This window comes from Schistocerca nitens, chromosome 2 (genome assembly GCF_023898315.1).
Source record: "Schistocerca nitens isolate TAMUIC-IGC-003100 chromosome 2, iqSchNite1.1, whole genome shotgun sequence".
In the NCBI taxonomy this organism is placed as follows: domain Eukaryota; kingdom Metazoa; phylum Arthropoda; class Insecta; order Orthoptera; family Acrididae; genus Schistocerca; species Schistocerca nitens.
In genome coordinates this window covers 573,761,524-573,785,887 of record NC_064615.1, presented here as the reverse complement: position 1 = coordinate 573,785,887, position 24,364 = coordinate 573,761,524, and the positions used below count along the sequence as shown (strand labels likewise).

The 24,364-nt window shown below is 42.5% G+C and overlaps 1 protein-coding gene across 1 annotated transcript in view; it reads left to right on the top strand.

Annotated features, from left to right (window-relative positions):
- Positions 1-24,364, top strand: part of LOC126236619 (alpha-1,2-mannosyltransferase ALG9) — a 155,349-nt gene that overhangs the window by 24,148 nt on the left and 106,837 nt on the right. The window contains exons 5-7 of the mRNA XM_049946059.1: positions 13,218-13,328; positions 13,540-13,627; positions 21,165-21,359. Coding sequence (XP_049802016.1) covers positions 13,218-13,328; positions 13,540-13,627; positions 21,165-21,359 — 394 coding nt within the window. The remainder of the gene's footprint in view (positions 1-13,217; positions 13,329-13,539; positions 13,628-21,164; positions 21,360-24,364) is intronic.

The window sequence follows — 24,364 nt, the reverse complement described above, 5'->3', positions numbered from 1 at the left end:
GAAATAGACACGAGGAATTTACTGCGAGGTTCTCACAACTGTGGAATGTGTGAAACATGAGTTTCTCCCAGCATATAAAATGTTCAAACAACTTCCAGGACTGTTGCCAGGTGATGTCTTTGACGACCACTGAATTTCGACAGGTGAACACCCTGTCATTTTCATGGCATAAATGCAGCAAGAAAGCTGGAAATGTACAGAATATATTTGCAAGGATATAAAACACACACACGCACAAAGCTCTGTCCCTCTGTTTTTGTCAAGGGAGAGAGCAGGATTCAATGCAGAATTGGAGCAAAAACCTTAATCTCTATTTCTAAGGTCATATATTAATTTAATCTCAATGCTTTCTTAATAACACTATTCAGGTAACTGGGAATACATGCCAGAATCTCCATATTACAGTCCATAGGATGATCAGTGCAAACAATGTTCTGTAGTAACAGATTTACTCAGCTGTTGTAAGCGTATGTGATGCTTATGCTCAATATACCAGTTCTCCACTGCCCTTGATGGCCTGACCAGTATATGACATGCCATGACTGCAAGAAATATGACGGACACATACCTTAATGCAAACCAGTGTCATCCTTTACGGATCCTAAAAGGACACATTGTTATTATCAGCACTCAACCTGCCCATGGCTGGTCGATAGTGCAAAGCATATTGACGTGTCTTTTTCACTATAACCATTCTGACGGAAGCCGACTTTGAGATGGGCTAACTCAGCTGACAAACTTTCAGGGTCTCAGATGACATGAGCCCTGTGAAACAAAGTACAAAGCATCCCTTCACACTGAGCGAGTTGGTGACAACTATCAGCCTGTAGAAAAAAGTCAATTTGAGTTGATTCCCTTGATTTCCTATAAACAGCATGTTCCAATGTACCAACACATCAGCGGACCCATTCTTTCCCAACTCCATCATGATATTAATATTCAGGTTGATTGAATTCAGATGTTCTATACAGCAATTTAAATTCTCACTACCATGCGACCAAACAACAAAAGTATAATCTACATATCTGAAAAAAAAAAATGCAAGTTTCAATGCCACCAACTCCAAGGCACATTCCTCAATGTCTTCTGTAAACAAATTGTGAATAATAGGTGACGACGGGCTTCCCATTGCAACTCCGTCTGTCTTTTCATAGTACTTCTCATTGAATAAAAAGTAGGTGGAAGTAAACACATATCAAAATAGATTCAGTAATTCAATACCAAACCTAATCTCAATTAACCATAATGAATCAGATAAAGAAATGTGAAGAGAGAGAGAGACCGAACTCATAAAAAATTACTAAAATATCAGTGTTCATTCATTGCAATCCCTGTAATCAACACAATGAATCCACCAGGCTCTTAATGTGATGCTCACACTGATCTACTACCAGTTCTTACAATGGCACCAGTAAACCAGCCATTACCATGACTAAAAGTACCATTATTAAAAATACTAAAATTAAAATTGTAGCCAGCAAGTACACGGGGGCCATCAAGAATGGAGGTGCAAGCAACTACTTTCAGTTTATTCTTTGTGATATCCACTCCTTGCCACTCTTAATTTCTTTGTTTATAATTGACTTGAAGACAGCAGCGTGATGATGTGCACAATGATGTGCCCGTAGCGTATCATGGCTCAGTGACTTCATTCATTGCAGAGTAGCAAGTGTTTGGCTACACGGTTTGCCAGAGCACTAATGTTAGTCACCACAGGCCTAACAGGAACCCCTTCCTTGTGGATCTTTGGAAAGCTATATAATCTAGAGGAGACACCTCAGTAAGATTTAAGACTCTGCAACAAGAAACTTTTCTTCAGGATGTTGTCAATCTTCCTCTTAACACTTTTTGTAGGGTCAGCACTAATCTTGCAGTGCCCTCAATCAGACAGTAAACACTGCACCTTTCAAGTGTAAGCTTGCTTGTGCAATACAACTGCAGCTTTGCCCTTGTCCTGCCTGTCGTAAGAGGTGACTAAAAGGAGTCTCTCATGTTTCGGCCTTTATGTGATGGTCCTCTGTAGGTTTTAAGCTCCATTTTTCAAAAGTTTCCTGGAGAGCAAGCCAATTGGGGAAGGGTGCCTTACATGGTGCATAGTGTCCATCATGCGCTGAGATGACTTGCATCCTTCGTCGATGTGGATCTGCACTTCCGCTCATTCTCCAGCTGTTGGGCGAGGTACATTTTCCTCCATCCTCTGTGCAGTATTGCCATCTGCACTGTCAACGATAATGGACTTCTTAGGTCCTTTGTGCCTGATGTCCAGCACGGTAGCCAGTCTGTTGTGGTGGGGCAGATGCCTACGCCATTAACTCCCCACATATACCAAGGAGTAGATGCCCATCGCCCTGGGGCATCGGGACTGCAGGATGGCCTTTGCTGCAGCTGGGTGGCATCAGAACAGATGACACACCATGAAGTGTAGTACGTCATCTCTTGATGGTGGTCAAACATGAGCAGTTTCTAAGCGGGACAAGGTCAAACTTCAATGCTAAGAAATGTGACCCCAAATCATTCCCCTCCCCCCCCCACCCCCTCCCAGCCACACCATGGGAGGAACACCAGGCTAAGGATGGCAGCGAAGCTTATTCACCCCGGTACCTCATATGTACGAGAGTTGATGGGAACCTTTCTTGTCAATGAAACCTCAGTTTTTTCATTGAGCGTTTAGAGGACAAGTTTGGGGAGGTGGAGGGCTTGTACAAAATGTGGTCAGGGTTGGTCGTGATCGGAACAGCATCCTCTGCCCAGTCACGGGCACTACTCGCCTGTGACAAGCTGGGGGATGTTTCTGTTTCCATCACGCCCCATAAGAGCTTAAATATGGTCCAGGGTATCATATTTCACAGGGATCTTCTTTTGCAGTCTGACGATGAGCTGCACGCCAATTTAGGGCGACAAGGTGTCCATTTCGTCTGGCACATCCACCAGGGTCTGAGGGATAATCAGATTGCCACTGACGCCTTCATCTTGGCCTTCAAGGGTGACACATTACCTGAGGTCAAGGTGATGGTCTACCACTGTGACGTAAAGTAATATATCCCTCCCCCGATGCGGTGCTTCTTCGGCCCCTCTCACCAGGAAGGGATCCCTTGGGTCACTCCCTTCCCAGGTTCCTACCAGTGGCAAAGCTGACACGCGCCAGTGGCTGAAGCAACCACAGGTAACTGGTCGTAGGGCTTCACGGTCCTCCTCAGTCCCTCAGTCCAAGCCAGACAAAGAGAAGGAGCAGCGAGATAAACCTAAAAAGTAAAAGACTCCAAAGAAACAAGGCACTGCAGTGGCACCCACACCACCACTACCTACAAGCTCTGTGTCTGAGGATGAGGTGGAGATTCTGGCATCCGCTGATGACCTAGATCTCTCTGGCCCCTCAGACACAATGGATGTTGATCGCACAGGTACTCATCTGGTGGCAGCAGGTGACCCTGAGCCGTAGACTGCCGCATTGAGTGTTTCATACCTTCCCAGTCTCATGTCACGTAATCCTCCAGTGGAATTGTGGTGGCTTTTTCCATCATCTTGCTGAGCTGCGGCAACTGTTAAGCTTTACACCTACCTCCTGCATTGCCCTCCATGAAACCTGCTCTCCGTGGCTACAAGGGATATTACAGGAACCATAGTGACTGTAATAGAGTGTCAGGTGGAGTTTGCGTCTATGTCCTGAACTCAGTATATAGTGAACCTGTGCCCCTTCAAAACCTTCTTGAAGCTGTGGCTGTCAGGATAAGGACAACACAGGAATAACTGTCTGCAGTGTATATCTTCCTGCAGATGGTGCAGTAGGCCATCCATGAATGTATTGGCTGCACTGATTGATCAACTCCCTAAACCTTTCCTACTTTTGGGAGATTTTAACGTGCATATCTTTGTGTGGTGGCGCCATGCTTACTGGCCAAGGTAGGGAGGTCAAAAATTTAATGTCACAACTCAACCTCTGCTTCTTAAATACAGGTGCCCCCACACATTTCAGTGTGGCACATGGCACATATTCGGCCTTTGATCTCTCAGTTTGCAGCCCTGGCCTTCTCCCATCTATCCACAGGAGAGCACATGACGACCTGTGTGGTAGTGACCACTTCCCCATCTTGCTGTCACTCCCCTGGCGTCATGCCCCCGGATGCCTACCCAGATGGGCTTCAAACAAGGCAGACAGGGAAGCCTTCACCTCTGCTGTCACTGCTGAATCTCCCCCACATGGTGCCATCGATGTTGTCGTGCAGGTCACTACAACTATAATTTCTGTGGCGGAAAATGCGATCCCTTGTTCTTTAGGGTACCCCTGGCAAGGACAGTCCCTTCGGGGTCACCGGACGTCACTGAGGCAATTAAAGAGCATCGGCGAGCTCTACAGCCACATAAGTGGCACCCTTCCCTAGAGCACCTAATTGCCTTTAATCGGCTCCATGCCCGTGTTCACCAGCTTATAAAACAATGGAAACAGGAGTGTTGGGAGAGGTACGTGTCAACCATTGGGTGCCATACATCATCTTCCAAGTATGGATGAATATCAGACGTCTTATTGGGTACCAGACCCCAACAGGTGCCCCTGGCATTAACATCAATGGTGTGTTATCTACCGACACAAACACAATTGCCGAGCACTTTCCTGAGCACTATGCTCGAGCCTCTGCATCGCACTCAGAAACTGCAGATGGAAAAGAAAGTCCTCTCTTTCACTACATGCCACAGTGAACCCTATGACACCCCATTTACAGAGTGGGAGTCGTCCGCCCCCTTCACATTGCCCTGACACAGCTCCTGGGTCAGATCGGATCCACAGTCAGATGACTAAACATCCCTCATCTAACTACAAGTGAAATTCGCTCATCATCTGCAACCGGATATGGTGTGATGGCATCTTTTCATCGCAATGGCAGGAGAGCACCATCATTCTGGTGGCCAAACCTGGTTAAAACATGCTTGATGTGGATAGCTACTGGCCCATCAACCTCACCAGCTTTCTTTGCAAGCTGCTGGAACATATGGTGTGTCGGCGGTTGGGTTGGGTCCGGAAGTCACGTGGCCTACTGGCTCCATGTCAGGGCGGCTTTCACCAGGGTCGCTCTACCACTGATAATCTTGTGTCCCTCGAGTCTGCCATCTGAACAGCCTTTTCCAGACACCAATATCTGGTTGCCGTCTTTTTTGGCTTATGTAAAGCATACGACATAACCTGGCGACATCATATCCTTGCCACATTGTATGAGTGGGGTTTCTGGGGCCCGCTCCCGATTTTTATCCAAAACATCCTGTTGCTCCATACTTTCCGTGTCCAAGTCGGTGCCTCCCATAGTCCCCCCCCTCCCTGTATTCAGGAAAATGGGTTTCTGTGGTACCGTATTGAGTGTGTCTGTATTTTTAGTGGCTATTAACAGTCTAGCAGCAGCTGTAGGGCCGTCAGTCTCACCGTCTCTATATGCGGATGACTTTTGCATTTGTGCTGCACCTCCAGTACTGGTGTTGCTGAGCGGCACCTACAGAGAGCCATTCACAAGGTGCAGTCATGGGCTCTAGCCCACAGCTTCCAGTTTTTAGCCTCAAAGTCGTGTGTTGAGCATTTCTGTCGGCATCACACCGTTCATCCAGAACCAGAACTTTACCTTAATGATGATCCACTCACTGTAGTGGAGACATATCGATTCTTAGGACTGATTTTCAATGCCCAATTAAGTTGGCTACCTCACCTTCATCAGCTTAAGTGGAAGTGCTGGCAGCACCTCAGTGCCCTCCGCTACCTGAGCAACACCAACTGAGGTGCAGATTGCTCTACACTGCTGCAGCTCTACAGAGCCCTTTTTCAATCCTGCATTGACTAAGGGAGTCTGGTTTACAGTTTGGCGGCACCCTCAGCATTGCGTTTACTCAACCCAGTGCACCAGTGTGGCGTTTGCCTAGCGACGGGAACTTTTAGAACAAGTCGATGACACAGTGTCCTGGTGGAGGCTGGAGTCCCTCCATTGAAGGTTAGGCATGCACAACTGCTTGCTAGTTATGTTGCACACGTTCGTAGTTCTCCTGCGCATCCGAATTACCATCTCCTTTTCCCAACCGCGGAGGTTCATCTCTCGTATCGGTGGCCCAGGTCAAGGCTTTCGATTGTGTTTCGCGTCCGGTCTCTTCTATCTGAACTGGAGTCCTTCCCATTACGACCTCTCCTCGAGGTCCATTCACGTACACCTCAATGGTGTACACCTAGGCTGCAGATTCTTCTGGACCTTTCGCATGGCCCTAAGGACTCCGTTAACCCTGCGGCGCTCTGCTATCACATCCTCTCGATGTACCAGGGCAATGAAGTGGTTTAGACAGATGGCTTGATGGCTGATGGTCACGTAGGCTTTGCTTATGTTCATGGAGGACATATTGAGCAGCACTCCTGTCACATGGCTGCAGTGTTTTCACTGGAGATTGGCGGCCATATCTTGTGCTGTTGAGCACATCCACTCATGCCCTGATGAGTCATTTCTCCTGTGTACTGACTCCTTGAGCAACCTACAAGCTATCGACCAGTGCTGCCCTCGCCATCCTGTGGTAGCGTCTATTCAGGACATGTCGGAATCCCAGGCAACGAACTTGCCAACAGGCTGGCCAAACAGACTATGCGGAAACGGCTTCTGGAGATGGGCATCTCTGCAACTGACCTGCGTTGTGTCTTATGCTGCAGGGTTTTATGCATTTGGGAGATGGAATGGCATAACAGTACACACAACAAATTGCATTGCATTAAGGAGACTACAAATGTGTGGAAGTCTTCCATACGGTTCTCTCGCAGGGAATCAGTTGTCCTCTGCTGGCTCCACATTGGCCAAATGTGGCTAACGCATGGTTACCTCCTCCGTCGCAAGGACCCACCTCAGTGTTGCTGTGGCTCACAAATGACAGTTGTCCACTTCCTACTGGACTGCCCACTTTTAGCCACTCTGCGGGGGACTTTTAACTTTCCCAGCACCCTACCTTTGGTGTTGGGCAACAATGCCTCAACAGCAGCTTTAGTTTTACGTTGTATTCGTGGGGATGGGTTTTTATCTTTTGATCTAAGTTTTTGCACATGTCCTTTGTCCCTCTGTGTCCCCCACCCTAGTGCTTTTAGGGTGGAGGTTTTAATGTGTTGCAGAGTGGCTGGCTTCTCCTTTTTATTCTCGTGGTCAGCCAGCCATGGTAATCTTCTCTCTTGTTTTGATCTCTTCTACATGTTTCTTGCATCACTCTGTGGTTTTTTTGTCCAATGTTGTCCATTTTAGTGTTTGTTGTCCTTCTGTCATACTTGCAGTTTTCTTCTTTCTTCCAGCTGTGTTTTCTATGTCTTGCTTATTTTACTCCCACCCTTGTGGAATTATTTTAATCAGAACAAGGGACTGATGACCTAGTAGTTTGGTCCCTCCCCCTCTCTTTTAAACCAACCAACCAACCAACCAACCAACAGGCCATGTGAACAAAGTGAAGCAAATACTTTTCCTTCGAATTTCAAAGCTTAAGTTTTAGAATTCATGAATAAAATATGAACCAAGAGGGAGAAAGAAACTTTTCCTTCATCTTGAGCTCTGGCTTCAGCATGAGATAAATTGTATGAATAAAGAGAAGCTCTGATTACATTCTGGTAGCTATAGTTTCCAAAATGTGAAGACTGGTCAGTGCTGCACACACATTTGCTAAGTGCAGATATAGCTCAACGAGCAGCATGTATACGCCATGAAAAATGCCACAGACCATGTCAGTGTCCACCTGAAGAGCATTATACAACTCTGTATTGTTTCAACAAAGAAAATGTTGAATGGATTGCGATGAATTTCCTGTTAGACACAGGGGAGAGAAGAGGTGGAGTGCCACCAGCAGAACAATGGATGAAGATTTTCCTTCAGTATGCAACTGGGGGAATTACCCAAACAGCACATACTTTGATCCCACAGTCTTCACTATCCCCTGCTACAGAGCCACCTCCAACCCCTTATTCTGAGCCTGCCCTCCTCATCCCTTCACCAGCTGCTCCTCAATAATTTACTTAATTTTCATTCTCCCACCTGTTTATCTACATCCCCACTGTTCTTCTATGTGCTCCCTCTTTCTCTTTACAGCCCTTCTTATCCTCTTGCCTCCCTCATTGCCTAACAAACACTGCCTGTTTCATTGTTAAATGCATATGACATCCTTTGCTGCACTGGAGTGACCTTACTGGTGTTATATTTTTATCTCTTTCCCTTGGTGCCTCTCTTCCTGTACTCCCCTAGCCCTTTCCCTCCCATACCTTCATACGCACCTTCCCCTCCCCTCTCCTGTGTTTCTTTCATCCACTCCATTCAACACAGCTGCAAGTGCATATTAACTGTTTGACACCTCAACTGTACAGGGAATTGTGGTATTCACTCTTACAATTGTTTGTGTTTTTTCCATTATTATGTTACTGTATGACCTCCATGTGTTCTGGTAGTCAGAAGTAGTAAATTTGCTTTTATTTTGCTATCTTTCTATGACACTCCTAAAAAGGATGCAACATGCTAACCACAATATTGTAAAATTGGCTAGAGCCAAATGCATTGAAGTGTTTGAGAGAACAATATTCTTTCCCCAAAACTACACTCCTGGAAATGGAAAAAAGAACACATTGACACCGGTGTGTTAGACCCACCATACTTGCTCCGGACACTGCGAGAGGGCTGTACAAGCAATGATCACACGCACGGCACAGCGGACACACCAGGAACCGCAGTGTTGGCCGTCGAATGGCGCTAGCTGCGCAGCTTTGTGCACCGCCGCCGTCACTGTCAGCCAGTTTGCCGTGGCATACGGAGCTCCATCGCAGTCTTTAACACTGGTAGCATGCCGCGACAGCGTGGACGTGAACCGTATGTGCAGTTGACAGACTTTGAGCGAGGGCGTATAGTGGGCATGCGGGAGGCCGGGTGGACGTACCGCCGAATTGCTCAACACGTGGGGCGTGAGGTCTCCACAGTACATCGATGTTGTCGCCAGTGGTCAGCGGAAGGTGCACGTGCCCGTCGACCTGGGACCGGACCGCAGCGACGCACGGATGCACGCCAAGACCGTAGGATCCTACGCAGTGCCGTAGGGGACCGCACCACCACTTCCCAGCAAATTAGGGACACTGTTGCTCCTGGGGTATCGGCGAGGACCATTCGCAACCGTCTCCATGAAGCTGGGCTACGGTCCCGCACACCGTTAGGCCGTCTTCCGCTCGCGCCCCAACATCGTGCAGCCCGCCTCCAGTGGTGTCGCGACAGGCGTGAATGGAGGGACGAATGGAGATGTGTCATCTTCAGCGATGAGAGTCGCTTCTGCCTTGGTGCCAATGATGGTCGTATGCGTGTTTGGCGCCGTGCAGGTGAGCGCCACAATCAGGACTGCATACGACCGAGGCACACAGGGCCAACACCCGGCATCATGGTGTGGGGAGCGATCTCCTACACTGGCCGTACACCACTGGTGATCGTCGAGGGGACACTGAATAGTGCACGGTACATCCAAACCGTCATCGAACCCATCGTTCTACCATTCCTAGACTGGCAAGGGAACTTGCTGTTCCAACAGGACAATGCACGTCCGCATGTATCCCGTGCCACCCAACGTGCTCTAGAAGGTGTAAGTCAACTACCCTGGCCAGCAAGATCTCCGGATCTGTCCCCCATTGAGCATGTTTGGGACTGGATGAAGCGTCGTCTCACGCGGTCTGCACGTCCAGCACGAACGCTGGTCCAACTGAGGCGCCAGGTGGAAATGGCATGGCAAGCCGTTCCACAGGACTACATCCAGCATCTCTACGATCGTCTCCATGGGAGAATAGCAGCCTGCATTGCTGCGAAAGGTGGATATACACTGTACTAGTGCCGACATTGTGCATGCTCTGTTGCCTGTGTCTATGTGCCTGTGGTTCTGTCAGTGTGATCATGTGATGTATCTGACCCCAGGAATGTGTCAATAAAGTTTCCCCTTCCTGGGACAATGAATTCACGGTGTTCTTATTTCAATTTCCAGGAGTGTATATTGTCTTAAAAAATGCTTTTTTAGTGTATTCTGCAAAGGTACCACCTCACTGCTTAGAAGGAGTACTGAAGATTTTTTTGGTATTTTAGGATTGATTATTCTTCAACTTTTCTCTAATAAAAGTTTATACTTTATTGTTCCTTCTAAAACTTTATAGTAATTACTATCTTATTTTCACTGTAAGTTTCAGCTCAATAAAAGAATAGATGTTTGAGAAATGTGTATTAAATAATTAGCTGAAGTGCAAATTCAACCAATCAGTAACCATTAAATCAACCAAATTCAATAACAGTTCTGTGTCAATAGAAGAGGAATGCGATTTAAAGAGGCAAAATTAAGATCATGCAGCCCCTGTAGGCATGGTGAAATCGGAGGAGAAAGAGGCATGAATGACCCAAAAAACATGTTAGCTTAGTGACCAAATATAAGAATGTGGAGGCAGTGCAAAGAAGCAAAATTGGAAAGTATATGCGACTTGTAAATAAACTGATAAATAAATAGTCTTAAGAAGAACTGACTCTCTCCACAGGAAGGTTAAATATAATTGAAGAAGTGGGAAGTAAAGATGCGAGTGTGAGTTGTACATAGTTGCCAAGTAGTGATGAGTATATCCCACCTGCGTGCAGTGATATGGAGGTGAAATTGATTAGTCATCTCAGTAGGGGTGGATGATGGGCCTTGAGCCACACCAGTAGAGCCGCCAAGAGCTATGAATAAGATGAGAGAAAACTTTAATTTCTTGGCTGCTTTAAATAAGTATGCTCTACAGCTAGGGAAACCACTTCACATAATGTACATGAAACACTCTGGTATACGCAATTATAGTATTGTGTTGATTACCTTATTGTGGAGTTGTATTTCATTTTGGATACATCTGGGACTATTTGTATATTGCTTATGTTGGACTTTCTGTTCTGGAATTCATCAGCTTGCAACTTCCAGAACTCGCACATCACTGCATTCCAGATTTTACTATTTGTGAAAATGTTCTGCACCTGTTTGAATTTTACTTTGAGCACCGCTTAGTGGATTCATCTATCATGTACTCAAAGAGCAGTCTCCATCTGGGGCCATTTCAAGGGCTCCCGAACAAACTGCTGGCAAATTTTTCAAGTGTTTACTACCTTTTTTAAAAATTGGCATACTGCTCTATATCTGATAAACATGCCTTTGGGTTGTATTTTTACAATTCACTGCCACTTGACATTGCAAGTGCGCCCACAATTTTCTGATGGTGTTTAGAACAACTCTTGCATTGTGTGCTTGTGCATGTTAACTACATAGATGACATAACTGTGAGTGGAGCTATGAGGGAGCAACAGCTTGTCAATTTACATACTTTGTTTGATAAGCTCTGGGCTCACAACAATATAAACAAATTAAAGTCTACTTTCTGGAATCTTTAAGAACTACAAACTCTACCTGGGAAATAAATTATTACAGAAAATGCGTACCCAGAATGGTCCTCTTTTGCCCCTCACGAAACCTTTCACATAAAAGGATTAAATTTGTATAGCCTAAAGCCCATTAGAGAGCATTTGCTACCTTGAAAGAATGCATTGAATCTGGAAGAAGTATTATGTTGGCTGCAGACATGTCAGTGTTTGGCATTGATGACATGCTGTCCCATCTAGACACTGATGGGACAGAGCTGTTTATAGGACTTATGCCATAAACTTTATCTTCAGTGGGAAAAGAAAAAGAAAAGAAAAATTATTCTCTTATCGAGAAAGAAGCCTTGACCATAATGTGTAGGATAAAAGAGAGTGCCATATATTTCTGTATGGCAGCAATTTCCATTTACTAACTGATCATAGTCTGCCGATCACCATGTTTGGTCCAGAGTTGAAATTCCTTGAGAGAACAGTGGCTTCAGAGTTAGGCATTATTTCTCAGGAGTTATAATTACAACATACTTCACAGTCTCACCTTATCAGGTCTCCCAGAGGACCACTATTTCAGTAAGTAGAAGACTGTTTACTTTTCGATAAATGTTTACAGTCACAGCTTATGATGTCATGAAGGCTATATGAGTAGACCTCCTTCTTCAGAGGTGATGATGTCAGTTCAGCAGGGTTGGCTTTGAGTGTATTGTCAAGTGCTCGGACTCCACTTTGAGAATGTACTTCTCCTTCTGACACCACCTTAATGCCATTGATGGCATCCTGTTGATGGCTATGGGGGACGCATTGTGCAAAATCGTAACATCACCTGGGTGATGACCCCATATCATCCACCTCCTGCATTGCAGGCAATCAGAAATGAGTTGTATGAAGGCCATGAAAATGTGTCATGTTTACTGGCCGGGGATAGATGTGCAGACTGAATGAGCTGTACAGTTCTGATACAAATGTGTGCAAAATCAGTGTGATCTAGTGCAGGTTTTTTTGCCATGGTTCAAGCCAGTACACCCATGGGAGTGGGTACACGTTGATTTAGTCAGGCAATTTAAAGGCACAGTGTGATATCTGGTAGTAGATGCCCTCTCTGATTTTCCTCTTATGGCCAGAGTGACTTCCACAACTACCGCTGCAACAATCCGGTCCCTGTCCAATATCTTTGCAATAGAGGACACACTGTGAACGATGGTGTCCAACAATGGGACTCACTTTTTGACATCTGAGTTCTGCCAGTTTTGCCAAAAAATGGCATGATGACCTGACCAGTGCCCCTTTTCACCCAGCATCAAACTCTGGATTGGAATGGCTGGTCATATATTTTAAAACTCAGATGCAGAAGAAGGTCGTGTTAATTGTGTCCTCTGAGGAAGCCCCAACTATACCCCATCTGTTACCATCATTCAATGGACGGATGACTGATGTAACAGTTCAGGTATCACCTATGTGCGTTTCAGTGGGGATATCTGTGTTACAGCTCTGATCCATCATCAATCCCATTGTATCCCTGCCAAGTGGTGAAGAGGATATCCCACCAGCAGGCAGTGAAATGAATGTGGAATTGGTTTGTCACATTCATAGTGTATGGAGCATAAACATTGAGCCATTCACAGGAGTTCGCCCTCATGTGAAAGAAATGCGTTACTCGAAATTTAAATAGAGTTTTGCAATACATAACTGTGGCAGCAGCCATTATGCCTAATATTTTGGCCTGGCTCTAAGCTGTGCCTTACTCCAAAACTAAATTGTATAAGGGACATAAACTATGACTATATGAAGAGCAGATGTCATTTTTTGGTGATTTATATGTTCTTTGCATTTCAGGTATATGACTATGGTCTCTCTTGGTGCATGGTGTCAAAGGAAGTATGAACTAGCCATTTTTGCTACAGCAATCTCCTCTTTTATAAGCTGGCCATTTGCAGGGCTGCTAGGGTGAGTATAAAGCACTAACAACAGGGTATGCTACTTATGTATTAGTATATTGTTGTTGTTTAATACTATTATTGTCATTTTTCTGTTAATGTTCTTACTGTTGCTGCTATTGTTATTATTTCAGAGTATGAAGTATGTGTTTATATATGTAATTATTTCCTATAATGAGCTTCAACAAGGGAGAATGGTGATTTGACCAATTTTTCTGTAGTGTTCCCATTGCACTGGACATTGTTTTCCGGCGAAAAGATGTCATCAAATTCATACAGTGGAGTGGAATATCTGTTGCAGTTATTTTGGTAAATATTAATTATGAACTACTACTTATTCCATCCTCTGTCATTTAAAATCAAACACTTCTACATTGTAAACACTTGCACTTTAATTGCTTTTTCTAGAAGTTGATACACACAAAAGAACTCTTTAGAACATAATATTTTTTTGGAGAAAGTCAACAGAATTAATTTTTACTTAGACTATTAGTTTTAGGAGTCTCTAATGATACCTTGTAACTAGTTATTGAGCCAGACCAGATGTTTGACAGTAAAGAAAGCATGTTCAAAATCTCTATGGGAGCACTAGACTAGTGCCAGTTTCTTTGCGCATGTAGATTGTTTGATCTACACGGATTTTTTTGTTTACCTTTATTATTTTTACGTTGTTCACAAACTGCAACATCTTCAAAACTTTTCACACTAATTATGGCCACAGAAGCATGGTATTTTCTGAATGTACTTTTGACCAGAAAGCAACTCTGTTAGCTGAAGTCAGGGGTCTTTGCTAATCGTGCCTTTCGACTTCTTGTCACTGGTATTTCCATAGAAACTGTCATCCTGTAACAAATATTTCCTTAGATGTCCCACACCAATATTCATAGATTTTGCTTTAAAAATGTTTTAATATACCGGTAACAAAATATTATCACAAAAATTTTTGTCCCCTATTTCACCCCCTTAATGATTGAATTTCCAAAAAATAATGAAAAACATATTTTTTCCCCCTGAATTGAGAAGCCAAATACAAATTTTCAGAGATTTGGTTTTAGAAATGCTTTCATAATGAAATATTTGCATAAAAACTTCCTTTCTATGTTTTGCCCCTTTAGGGATTGAATTTCCAGAAACACTGGAACAAGTGTTTTTTATTATTATTATTATTATTTTTAATTCGTAGCCGAGAAGCTAGATACAAATTTTCTTAGATTCACTTTTAAAAATGCTTTCATAATGAAATATTTTGATAATGCATATCACCCCTATTTCATCCCCTAAAAGGATAAATGTCCAAAAATAGTGAAATGCATTTTTTTTTGTTTTATCAGAGAAGCCAAATACAAATTTTCATAGGTTTAGCTGAAAAAATGATTGCATAATGAAATATTTCCATAAAAGATTTCATCTCAAATATCACCCCCAGAGGGGCTGAATTTGCAAATAGGCTTTTTTTATTTGTAACTGTGAAGTCAAGTACCAATTTTCTTAGATGTAGCTTTGAAAACACTTTAGTATTTCTTTAAAAACAAGTTTTCACCCACTACTTCATCCCATAGGGGTTAAATTTCCAAAATTACTGAGTGTGGCTTCAATAGCCAGAGACCGTGGTCATGTGTGTGTGTGTGTGTGTGTGTGTGTGTGTGTGTGTGTGTGTGTGTGTGTGTGTGTGTGTGTTCTGTTTGCATTGAGTGTGTATGTGTGTGTATGATCTATCTCTGGACGAAGGCATTGTTGGCCGAAAGCTCATTTTCTGCCAGTCTTTTTGTTGTGCCTACCTGTGACTCATCATCTCCGCTATATGGTAAGTAGCAGCTATCCTTTTCATAATACTGTCAAAAGTACTGAAACATGTATTTCTTTATTTCTGATTGAGAAACCAAAGACCAATTTTCGTAGGTCTAGCTTCAAATTGCCTTAATAGTGACATATTTTCAAAGCCCTTTTTGTCCCCTGTTTCATTCCTTGAGAATGGAATTTTGAAAAATCCTTTCTTACATGACACTTACAGTATAAGATTAAGACCCTCTCCATTTATCAAGTTTCTAGCCTTAACGGTTTGGTGCTGGACAATGATGAGTCAGTCAGGACATTATTTTGTACACTACAAAACGAATTGTCATCTCTGTGTCAAGGAAGCCACTTCAGAAATAGTGTACTAGTTATTGCTCTTTAGTTCACAAAAATATATACCAGATGACTGTTAATGTCTTTGAGAGAGAAACAAAGATCATCAGTTACCTTTCAATATCTGCCCCGTTTTCTGTCGGCGACCTTTTTGTGTTTTGCCAAACACTTTTATTTTACTGAGATTGTCATTGCAACATCATTAATTATTATTATTATTATTATTATTATTATTATTATTATATTTTCACACTCATTGTTTCCATGGTAAATTTTTTTTCTCATGTTACAGTTTATGTGTAGGTGAACATAAGTAAGTATGTAAGTATTAAACCGGGGACCTAGAAACAACAGAGAGGCTTCGTCCCACTGTAGCCCTCAGTGGTTCACAACCCCACAACAGATCACAGTCGTCCACTCATACCACCACCACCACCCCACACCGAACTGAGGGTTATTGTGCAGCTTGGCCCCCAGTGGACACCCCCACCTTCCCCCCTCCCCACTCCCCACACCCCACACCCCCACCCCCGCAGGGAACGTCTCATAGCAGATAAGTTTAACCCCAAATGTTTGCGTGCTAGAATAAATATGGTATGCGTACATGGAAACAATGTTTGCGCAGCAATTGCCGACACAGTGTAACTGAGGCAGGATAAGGGGAACCAGCCCATATTCGTCGAGGTAGATGGAAAACTGCCCTAAAAACCATCCACAGACTGGCCGACACAACAGACCTCGACACTAATCCGCCAGGCGAATTCGTGCCAGGGATCAGCACACCTGCTCGCTTGGGAAGCAACGCATTAGACCGCGCGGCTAGCCGGGCGGGCAACACAAGTATAATGAACTTACACAAAAACATCATATTTCGTATATCCTGCTGTACGTCCTCCTCCTCCTCCTCCTCCTCCTCCTCCTCCTCCTCCTATTCTTCTTCGCCTTTTCTTGTGTCTTCTGTCAGGTCGGCTTTGACAGTATGGTTTCAAGCTATGTTTGTGGTAGATGGTGGCTGGATGCTCTGCCTGACACCACCACTAGCTCCCCGCACCACACGTATATTCCATCCGTCTGTGTCTATAGTAATCTATGTTGAAGTGTGAGAATGTTTTCTAAATTTTTTTTGTAGTGTGTGACTGAGGTAGTATTTATATAACTAGATGTTGAAAGCGATCTAAACATCATGTACAGGCTAGTTCACCAGCTCTCATCGGTAATCTACTAGGGAGATACTATCCAGGGCAGGCTCACCTCCCTGTATCACAGAGGTGGCACTTTAAACGGGCTAAGCTGTCCAGTCGGGTACGTATACTGCTGTAGGAATAAACCCAGTGTCATTTTCAGTGTTTGCCACTCCACAGTATAGTTGTGTCTGTGTACTAAACCAACCTGAGTGTACACTGGAAATAAAGCTAGGTGTTCAGTGACAAACCAGAGAATTCTTATTAAGTTGAGTAGATTTCATTGCTTCCCTACATTTTCTGATGAAATTTAATGCAGATCCGTTGACTAACTTCCTAATTCCATAAACTGAGCTGGAACTTTGTGTACCTTGGTTGTCCTCCTCCAATAGTCATTTGGGCTTCAGTGTATTTATGCACTAATTAGACAATGCCCTAATTTGATATAAATTAATCAAACCTTTATGATTCAAAAACATATTTATCATTTATATTGTACTAGCAAGACCCGTCCAGATAGCCAAGCATGTTAAAGTGCTTGTTTCTGGGATACGGGGAAGTTCGCTGGCCACGGATTGAATCCACCTCGCAGTTTATTGATCGAGGTCAGTGTGGTCATCAGCCTGCATGTGATGTTTAGATGAATACAGTGCCTTTTCCCACATTCCACCTCAATTAAATGGCACACAAACATTTTGGAAAACAATGTCATATCTGACCACGCTCTATATGCTAGACACAGACAGAAGGGGAATATGGATGGGAGGTGGGGGAGTGGTGACCTGACCATAATAATAGGCTATATACAGCTATCACATTCAGTGAGATAGCAGACATACTGTACTACTCCCGATCCACCACTGGATGAATGTTTCTCACTTACATGGGAGGAGAGGAGTCAGTGTACAGTTCATACTACAGGAATTTACAGAAGTATCCTCTGTTAAAATGTGATCTCATATACTTGGAAGGCAACGTAAATAGTTGAATATGGTAATACTTTAATTATGCCAAGACATTGTACCTGTGGCCTACCTGTTGCTGTTTTACTGTTGTATGCTGCTCTTAGTTTTAACACCTTTTGTTCGACCTACACATAACAAGCACTCATCAACATCATGTACATTTACAGCACATACTAAACATGTGATTAAGGGATTTTTTTTTTTAGTATGGCAACAGTGATGAAGTTGGTGGTGGTGGTAGGTTATTCGATTTCATCCAAAATCTTACAGTGTTAGCGTTGCAGTTGGTTGTATGTTTTGTGGCATTGAGAACATATAAAACCAGAGTCACCTCCTCCCGCTCCTTTTTTCTCATTTGGAGCTCCTGACAGGAAGAACGGTTGCCATGATATAGCCCATTTTGTTCTTATTTTCTTGTAATTAACAGTAAGTGATATTTATGTTGGAGGAAGAAATACTGTGTAGTCGTTTGTTGATTAGACTGATAAGTGCTGAATCATGCAACTCTTTTGTAAACAATACCTATCCTTTCCATCAGTTCAACATGGCAAGAACTCTAGGCCATCAAAATGTATTCAAAAATATGTCATAATTTTATAAAAGATCTGTGTTGATGTATTAAATCTACATTCCTCAGGATTCGTCTAGTGAATCCAAACCTTCTATGTGTATCTCTCATAACTAGATTCATGTCATTATTCCATCATAAATTTCCTGAGTGGATATTCTTTTATATTTGATGGTTGTGACTGATTTCAGAGAAAGACTAGTATAGGTGGAAGGGAGAAGACGAGGTGACTGTTTGTAAGTGGTTTGAAAGTAGGAACTTTGCTGCTGTAAGAGAGGAGGAGAACTATCTCGGAGATTTTTTTATGACCAAAGTTAGTTGTGCACATAAGGGAGAGGAAAGTGTAAAAGCATTTATTATTGTAGATGTTGAGAAACTTGATGCTGAAGCAGATTCAACACATTATGAAAGGAGTGCAACTATTGATGCTATTGATGTGAAGATATACTTGCATTTAGTTGGTTTTATAGGGACAGAGGTTTGAGTGAAGATCTCAGGAAAATAGAGGCCATTGTTGAAGGTGGTTACAGATTTGGAGACTGTACACACACACACACACACACACACACACACACGCACACACACACACACACACACACACACACACACACACACACACACACACACGGTTATATCAGATTCCCACACATTTTGACTGTGATCTGTCAACATTGCTGTTTGAAATGGCTCAGCTGTCTGATAGATGGGGAAGTTGTTGTTATATTGGCACTGATGGTAGACCAGTACAACTGTTCTCTGGTATACACATCGCATTCCACTTTATCTTGTGAGTGAGTAATTTCTGTTTGGTTCCGAACTAATGGTTCCGAACTCATAATAATCACCTCACGAGGTGTTAAATTAGTTACATGAGCAATATAGTTTTGTTTAGGAAGGAAGAAAGATAGATTTGGGTTTAACGTGCTCTCAACAGTGAGATCATTATAGGTGGCACACAGTGTCAGGTGGAAAAGAAAATTAGCCATGTACTCTTCAAAGGAACCTCCCTGGCACTTACTATAAGCCATGTAGGGACACAACAGAAAACCTAAGCCTGAATAACCAGATGAGGATTTGAACTGCCATCCACCTGCATGTCTTACCACTACACCATCTGCTCTGTTTTTGTATAGCATTTTCTTAAGGAGTTGTTTTGTGAATTTATTTGTATCCCATCCTCGAACTCTATCAGTGCTATGTCCCGTACCTCTTTAAACACCGAGTGAGGTGGCACAGTGGTTAGCATAATGGACTCGCATTCAGGAGGACAGCGGTTCAATTCCCAGCCATACTGATTTAGGTTTTCCGTGATTTCCCTAAATCTCTTCAGGCAAATGTCAGGATGGTTCCTTTGAAAGGTCATGGCTGTCTTCCTTACTCGTCCTTCCCTAATTCTGTGAGAATGATGCCTTGCTGTTTGGTCTCTTCCACCAGATCAACCCAACTCCTCCTTAAACCATTAAACACACATGAAAGATTTTTTGAATTCATCAAATTATTATGTCACATCTATATTTCAGTTATATGATAGTTGATTTAGGAAACTTTTAAAATTATACTTTTTTTCATTCTGTAATGAACACCATGGATTTACATAGGCTGAATGGTTAACTAGCTTGATCGGCTGTGTCTGACGTGATCATATTTCATGAACTTGTGAGACTCTGTGTATGCTTTCTTCACTGGCACGAGCTATGTTATTTTCACTCCAATCCTTCTTGCATCAGGTTTCAAATCTAAATTGGAAATTGTACTGCTTTTTGTTAACTGCACAATGTGCCACATAGCATCTGATTTCTTATTGACAGCTCTTAAGTCTGAATGTACATCATTATCCATTGTATTAAAAATGTTAAATGGATTTAATGTCTAAGTGTTCATGATCTGTTTCATTTTCTCGCATCTCAATACACTCTAATTGGGCAATAAAATTCAATCCATAATTGATTACATAAATTTTTGAAACTAGTGAAAGATGTTATAGTGTTTAAATGTTGGGCAGTACTTCACTTATGATTAATTATAGGCTTTAATCATATAATTTTGTTTTGACCTTTAATTTTTTATGAAATCCAAACCATTGATGACTTGATTCTTTGAAGGAGTATTTAAATTTAATGTATACATTTGTTTCATTATTATCTCAGTGTTAAAGACAGTGAAACATCAAATGCATTTCTTACTGATGGTAAAATAAATGTGTTGCGGTGTGTGTTATTTAAGATGTGATATAATGGAAAATTTATTTACCATACATCCGCTTGTTGCTGTAGACTTAACAAAGAGACTATATCATAGCTACTTACAGTCAGTAATAAGATATGGGGTTGTTTTTGAGTGGAGCATTATGTGCCTAGGTAATTCCAGAAAAAAAAATGTCATTAGAAATTTGTGTGCTGGAGGGTACCATGTCACCCTTCATTTAAAAACCAGGGGTTTTAACTGTCCTCTATGTTTACGAGCCCATCATCTTTTAAGACTGTAACTCAGAATTATTAAAGGAAGAACATTTTGATCACTCACTTAATAAAAGAAATTAAGATCACTTTATGCTTAGTGTTAACTGGTCCAGATTATATGCTCAGACACTACAATATAAGGGAATGAAAATCTACAACAAATTAAAAAAAAAATAGTAACTACATAATATTTTTGCTATTGAACTGACACTGCTCAGTGGGAAGAGTTCATTGAGGATGAACTATGAATGGATAATTTAATCAGGATGTCTCTTATCATCACCGTTGTGTAAATACTGCTGTACAAAATAAAAATGAGAAAAAGAAGAGAACTGTATTATTCAGTTTAAAATGCTAATTTATCCGATTAATATAATTTTATATTAATTAATTATGTTACTCATTTTTATATAACACCTGTATCCTAATACTCATTTTTATATTACTCCTGTACCCTAATTGCATTATTAGTAAATTTATATTATGATCTGAATGAATGACAATTCACAATGCTTAATTTTAATACTGATTTTTTGTTTTAAACAGCTTCCAATGGTGAAAACAGACTCTTCATATTTTGGTCGACTTGTTATTGCTCCATACAACATTGTTCACTACAATATATTCACAAATCATGGACCCAATCTGTATGGCACAGAGCCATTTTCATTTTACTTTGTTAATGGGTTCCTGAACTTCAACTTTGTGTTCTTAGCAGCTTTATTCTCTCCTCTTTTTCTGGTGAGTAGAATGTCAAAATGTGATGACTGTTATTTACTTGCATATATCACTAGAAACCATGTTGATAGGATGAAACTTGTTGGTTGGATTCTGATATTGTCGGGAAATATCAATAATCAAATGAAAGGAATGAATTTTATTATATCATCTGTGTGCTTTAATAGTTTAGTTTCTTGAGTTTCTACATGTAAATTTAATATCTAATAGCCACAGTTCTTGCATTTTCATTTGCGTCGGAAAGTAAACTGATTTTGTGACATATTACAAGTTCCTAATCGGGGAGAATTATTTAGTTTCACCTGAATGCTTCAATAGTTAGGTTTTTGAATATCTGCGTATTATTAGACACAGTTCCTGCGTTTCCGTCAGGGTCTACAGTAGAGTTACACAGCATGTGCCAATAGTCTGTTTATCTGCATAGATTAGTTTTCCACCATCTTTAGTATGGGCAGGGACTGCGATTGTTGTGTGTGGATGCGAACCGAGTTAGTGACACTTCGCTCTCAGCTTCAGGATGTGATGGCTTTGGTTACACAGCTTGAGGCTGCAGTGGATGGGCACCACTGTTGTGGGCCGGCCGTGGGGATCCAACAGACGTCCAGCACACCTGAATGCTCCGATCGGTCCTCACCGGTGGCCAGCCCAGTTATTACTCGCACTGAGGCCGACCCCTCACCTGTGGTCTAGTGGGGGGTCACCCCGGGGTGAAGCAGGCGGTAAAAGACTTCCCAGGCGGCCACACGTAAGGCCTCCCCGGTTTGTCTGACAAACAGGTTCCAGGTGCTGTCTGTGGCTGACACTGTCACTGAGCCAGATGCTGTCGCCTGTCCTGTTTCAGAGGAAACCACTCAGCATGCAAGATCTGGGCAATCACAGAGGGTGGGAGTATTGGTAGTTGGGAGCTCCAATGTTAGGCGCGTTATGGGTCCCCTTAGGGACTTGGCTGACAAGAAGGGTAAGAAAACCAATGTACACTCCGTGTGCATACCAGATGGACTCATTCCAGATGTGGAAAGGGTCCTCCCGGATGCCATGAAGAGCACAGAGTGCAGCCATATGCAGGTGGTTGCTGACGTCAGTACCAATAATTTGGATCAGAAGAGATTGTCTCTGGTTTTGAGTGGCTAACAGAAGCGGTAAAGGCTGCCAGTCTTGCTTGCAAGATGAAAGCTGAGCTGACGATTTGCAGCATAGTCGACAGGATCGATTGCGGACCTCTGGTACAGAGCTGAGTGGAGAGTCTGAATCAGAGGCTCAGACGGTTCTGCGACCATGTAGGCTGCAGATTCCTTGACTTGCGCCAAAGGGTGGTTGGGTTTGGGGTGCCATTGAATAGGTCAGGTGTCTACTATATGCAGGAGGCGGCTATACGGGTAGCAGGGGCTGTGTCGCATGGACTGGGTGGTTTTTTAGGTTAGAGGGTCTCGGGAATACACAAGAAGGGCTTCAGGCACAAAGGGTGCAGACTGGACACAGGAAGAATGTAAATACAGGAACCATTTGTATAACAATTGTAAATTGTTGGAGCTATGATGGGAAAGTAGCAGAGCTCCAAGCACTAATAGAAAGCGCTGATGCTCAAATCGTTATAGGCACTGAAAGCTGGCTATAACCAGATATAAGCTCAGCCAAAATTTTTGCAAAGAACCTAACAGTGTTCTGAAAGGACAGGCTAAACACTGTTGGCAGTGACGTGTTTGTTGCTGTTAGAAGTAGTTTAACTTGTTGCGAAATTGAAGTAGATACTTCCTGTGAGTTAGTATGGGCAGAGGTCATTGTTGGCAACCGGAATAAAATAATAATTGGACCCTTTTACCGACCTTCCAGTTCAGATGATACAGTTGCTGAAAGGTTCAAAGAAAACTTGAGTTTGATTTCAATCATGTACCCGACTCATATGATAATAGTTGCTGGTGACTTTAATTTACCCTCGATATGTTGGCGAAAGTACATGTTTAATTCTGGAGGTACGCATAAAATATAATCCGAAATTGTGCTAAACGCATTCTCTGAAAATTAATTCGAGCAGTTAGTTCATGAGCCCACTCAGATAGTTAACGGTTGTGAAAACACACTTGACCTCTTAGCATCAAATAATCCTGAGTTAATAATGAGCATCAAAACCAATTCAGGGATTAGTGAACACAGGGTTGTCATAGCAAGATTGAATATTGTAATCCCCAAATCCTCAAAACATAAGCGAAAAATATACCCATTGAAAAAATCAGATAAAATTTCACTTTACGCCTTCCTGAGAGACTCCACTCATTTCAAATTAATAATATAAGTGTAGACCAGTGTGGTTTCGATTCAAAGAAATAGTATCGGCAGCAATTGAGAGATTTATACCAAATGTTAACAAACAATGGAGCTGATCCTGCTTGGTACACAAAACAGTTTAGAACACTGTTGCAGAAACAACGAAACAAACATGCCACATTTAAACAGAAACAAAATCTCCAAGATTGGCAATATTTTACAGAAGCTCGAAATTTAGCACAGATTTCAATGCGAGATGCTTATAACAGTTTCCACAACGAAACTTTGTCTCAAAACCTGGCAGAAAATCCAAAGAGATTCTGATCGTATGTGAAGTATGTTAGCGGCAAGAAACAATCAATGCCTTCTCTGCACAATAGCAATGGAGATACTATCAAAGACAGTGCTGCCGAAGCAGAGTTACTAAACACAACCTTCCGAAATGCCTTCACAAAAGAATACGAAGTAAATATTCCAGAATTCAAATCGAGAACAGCTGCCAACATGAGTAACGTAGAAGTAAATATCCTCGAAGTAGTGAAGCAACTTAAGTCAGTTAATAAAAGCATGTCTTCTGGTCCTGACTGTATACCAATTAGGTTCCTTTCAGAGTATACTGATGCATTAGCTCCATACTTAACAATTATATACAACCGTTCGCTCGACGAAAGATCTGTACCCAAAGACTGGAAAGTTGCACCAGGTCACACCAATATTCAGAAAGGTAGTAGGAGTGATCCACTAAA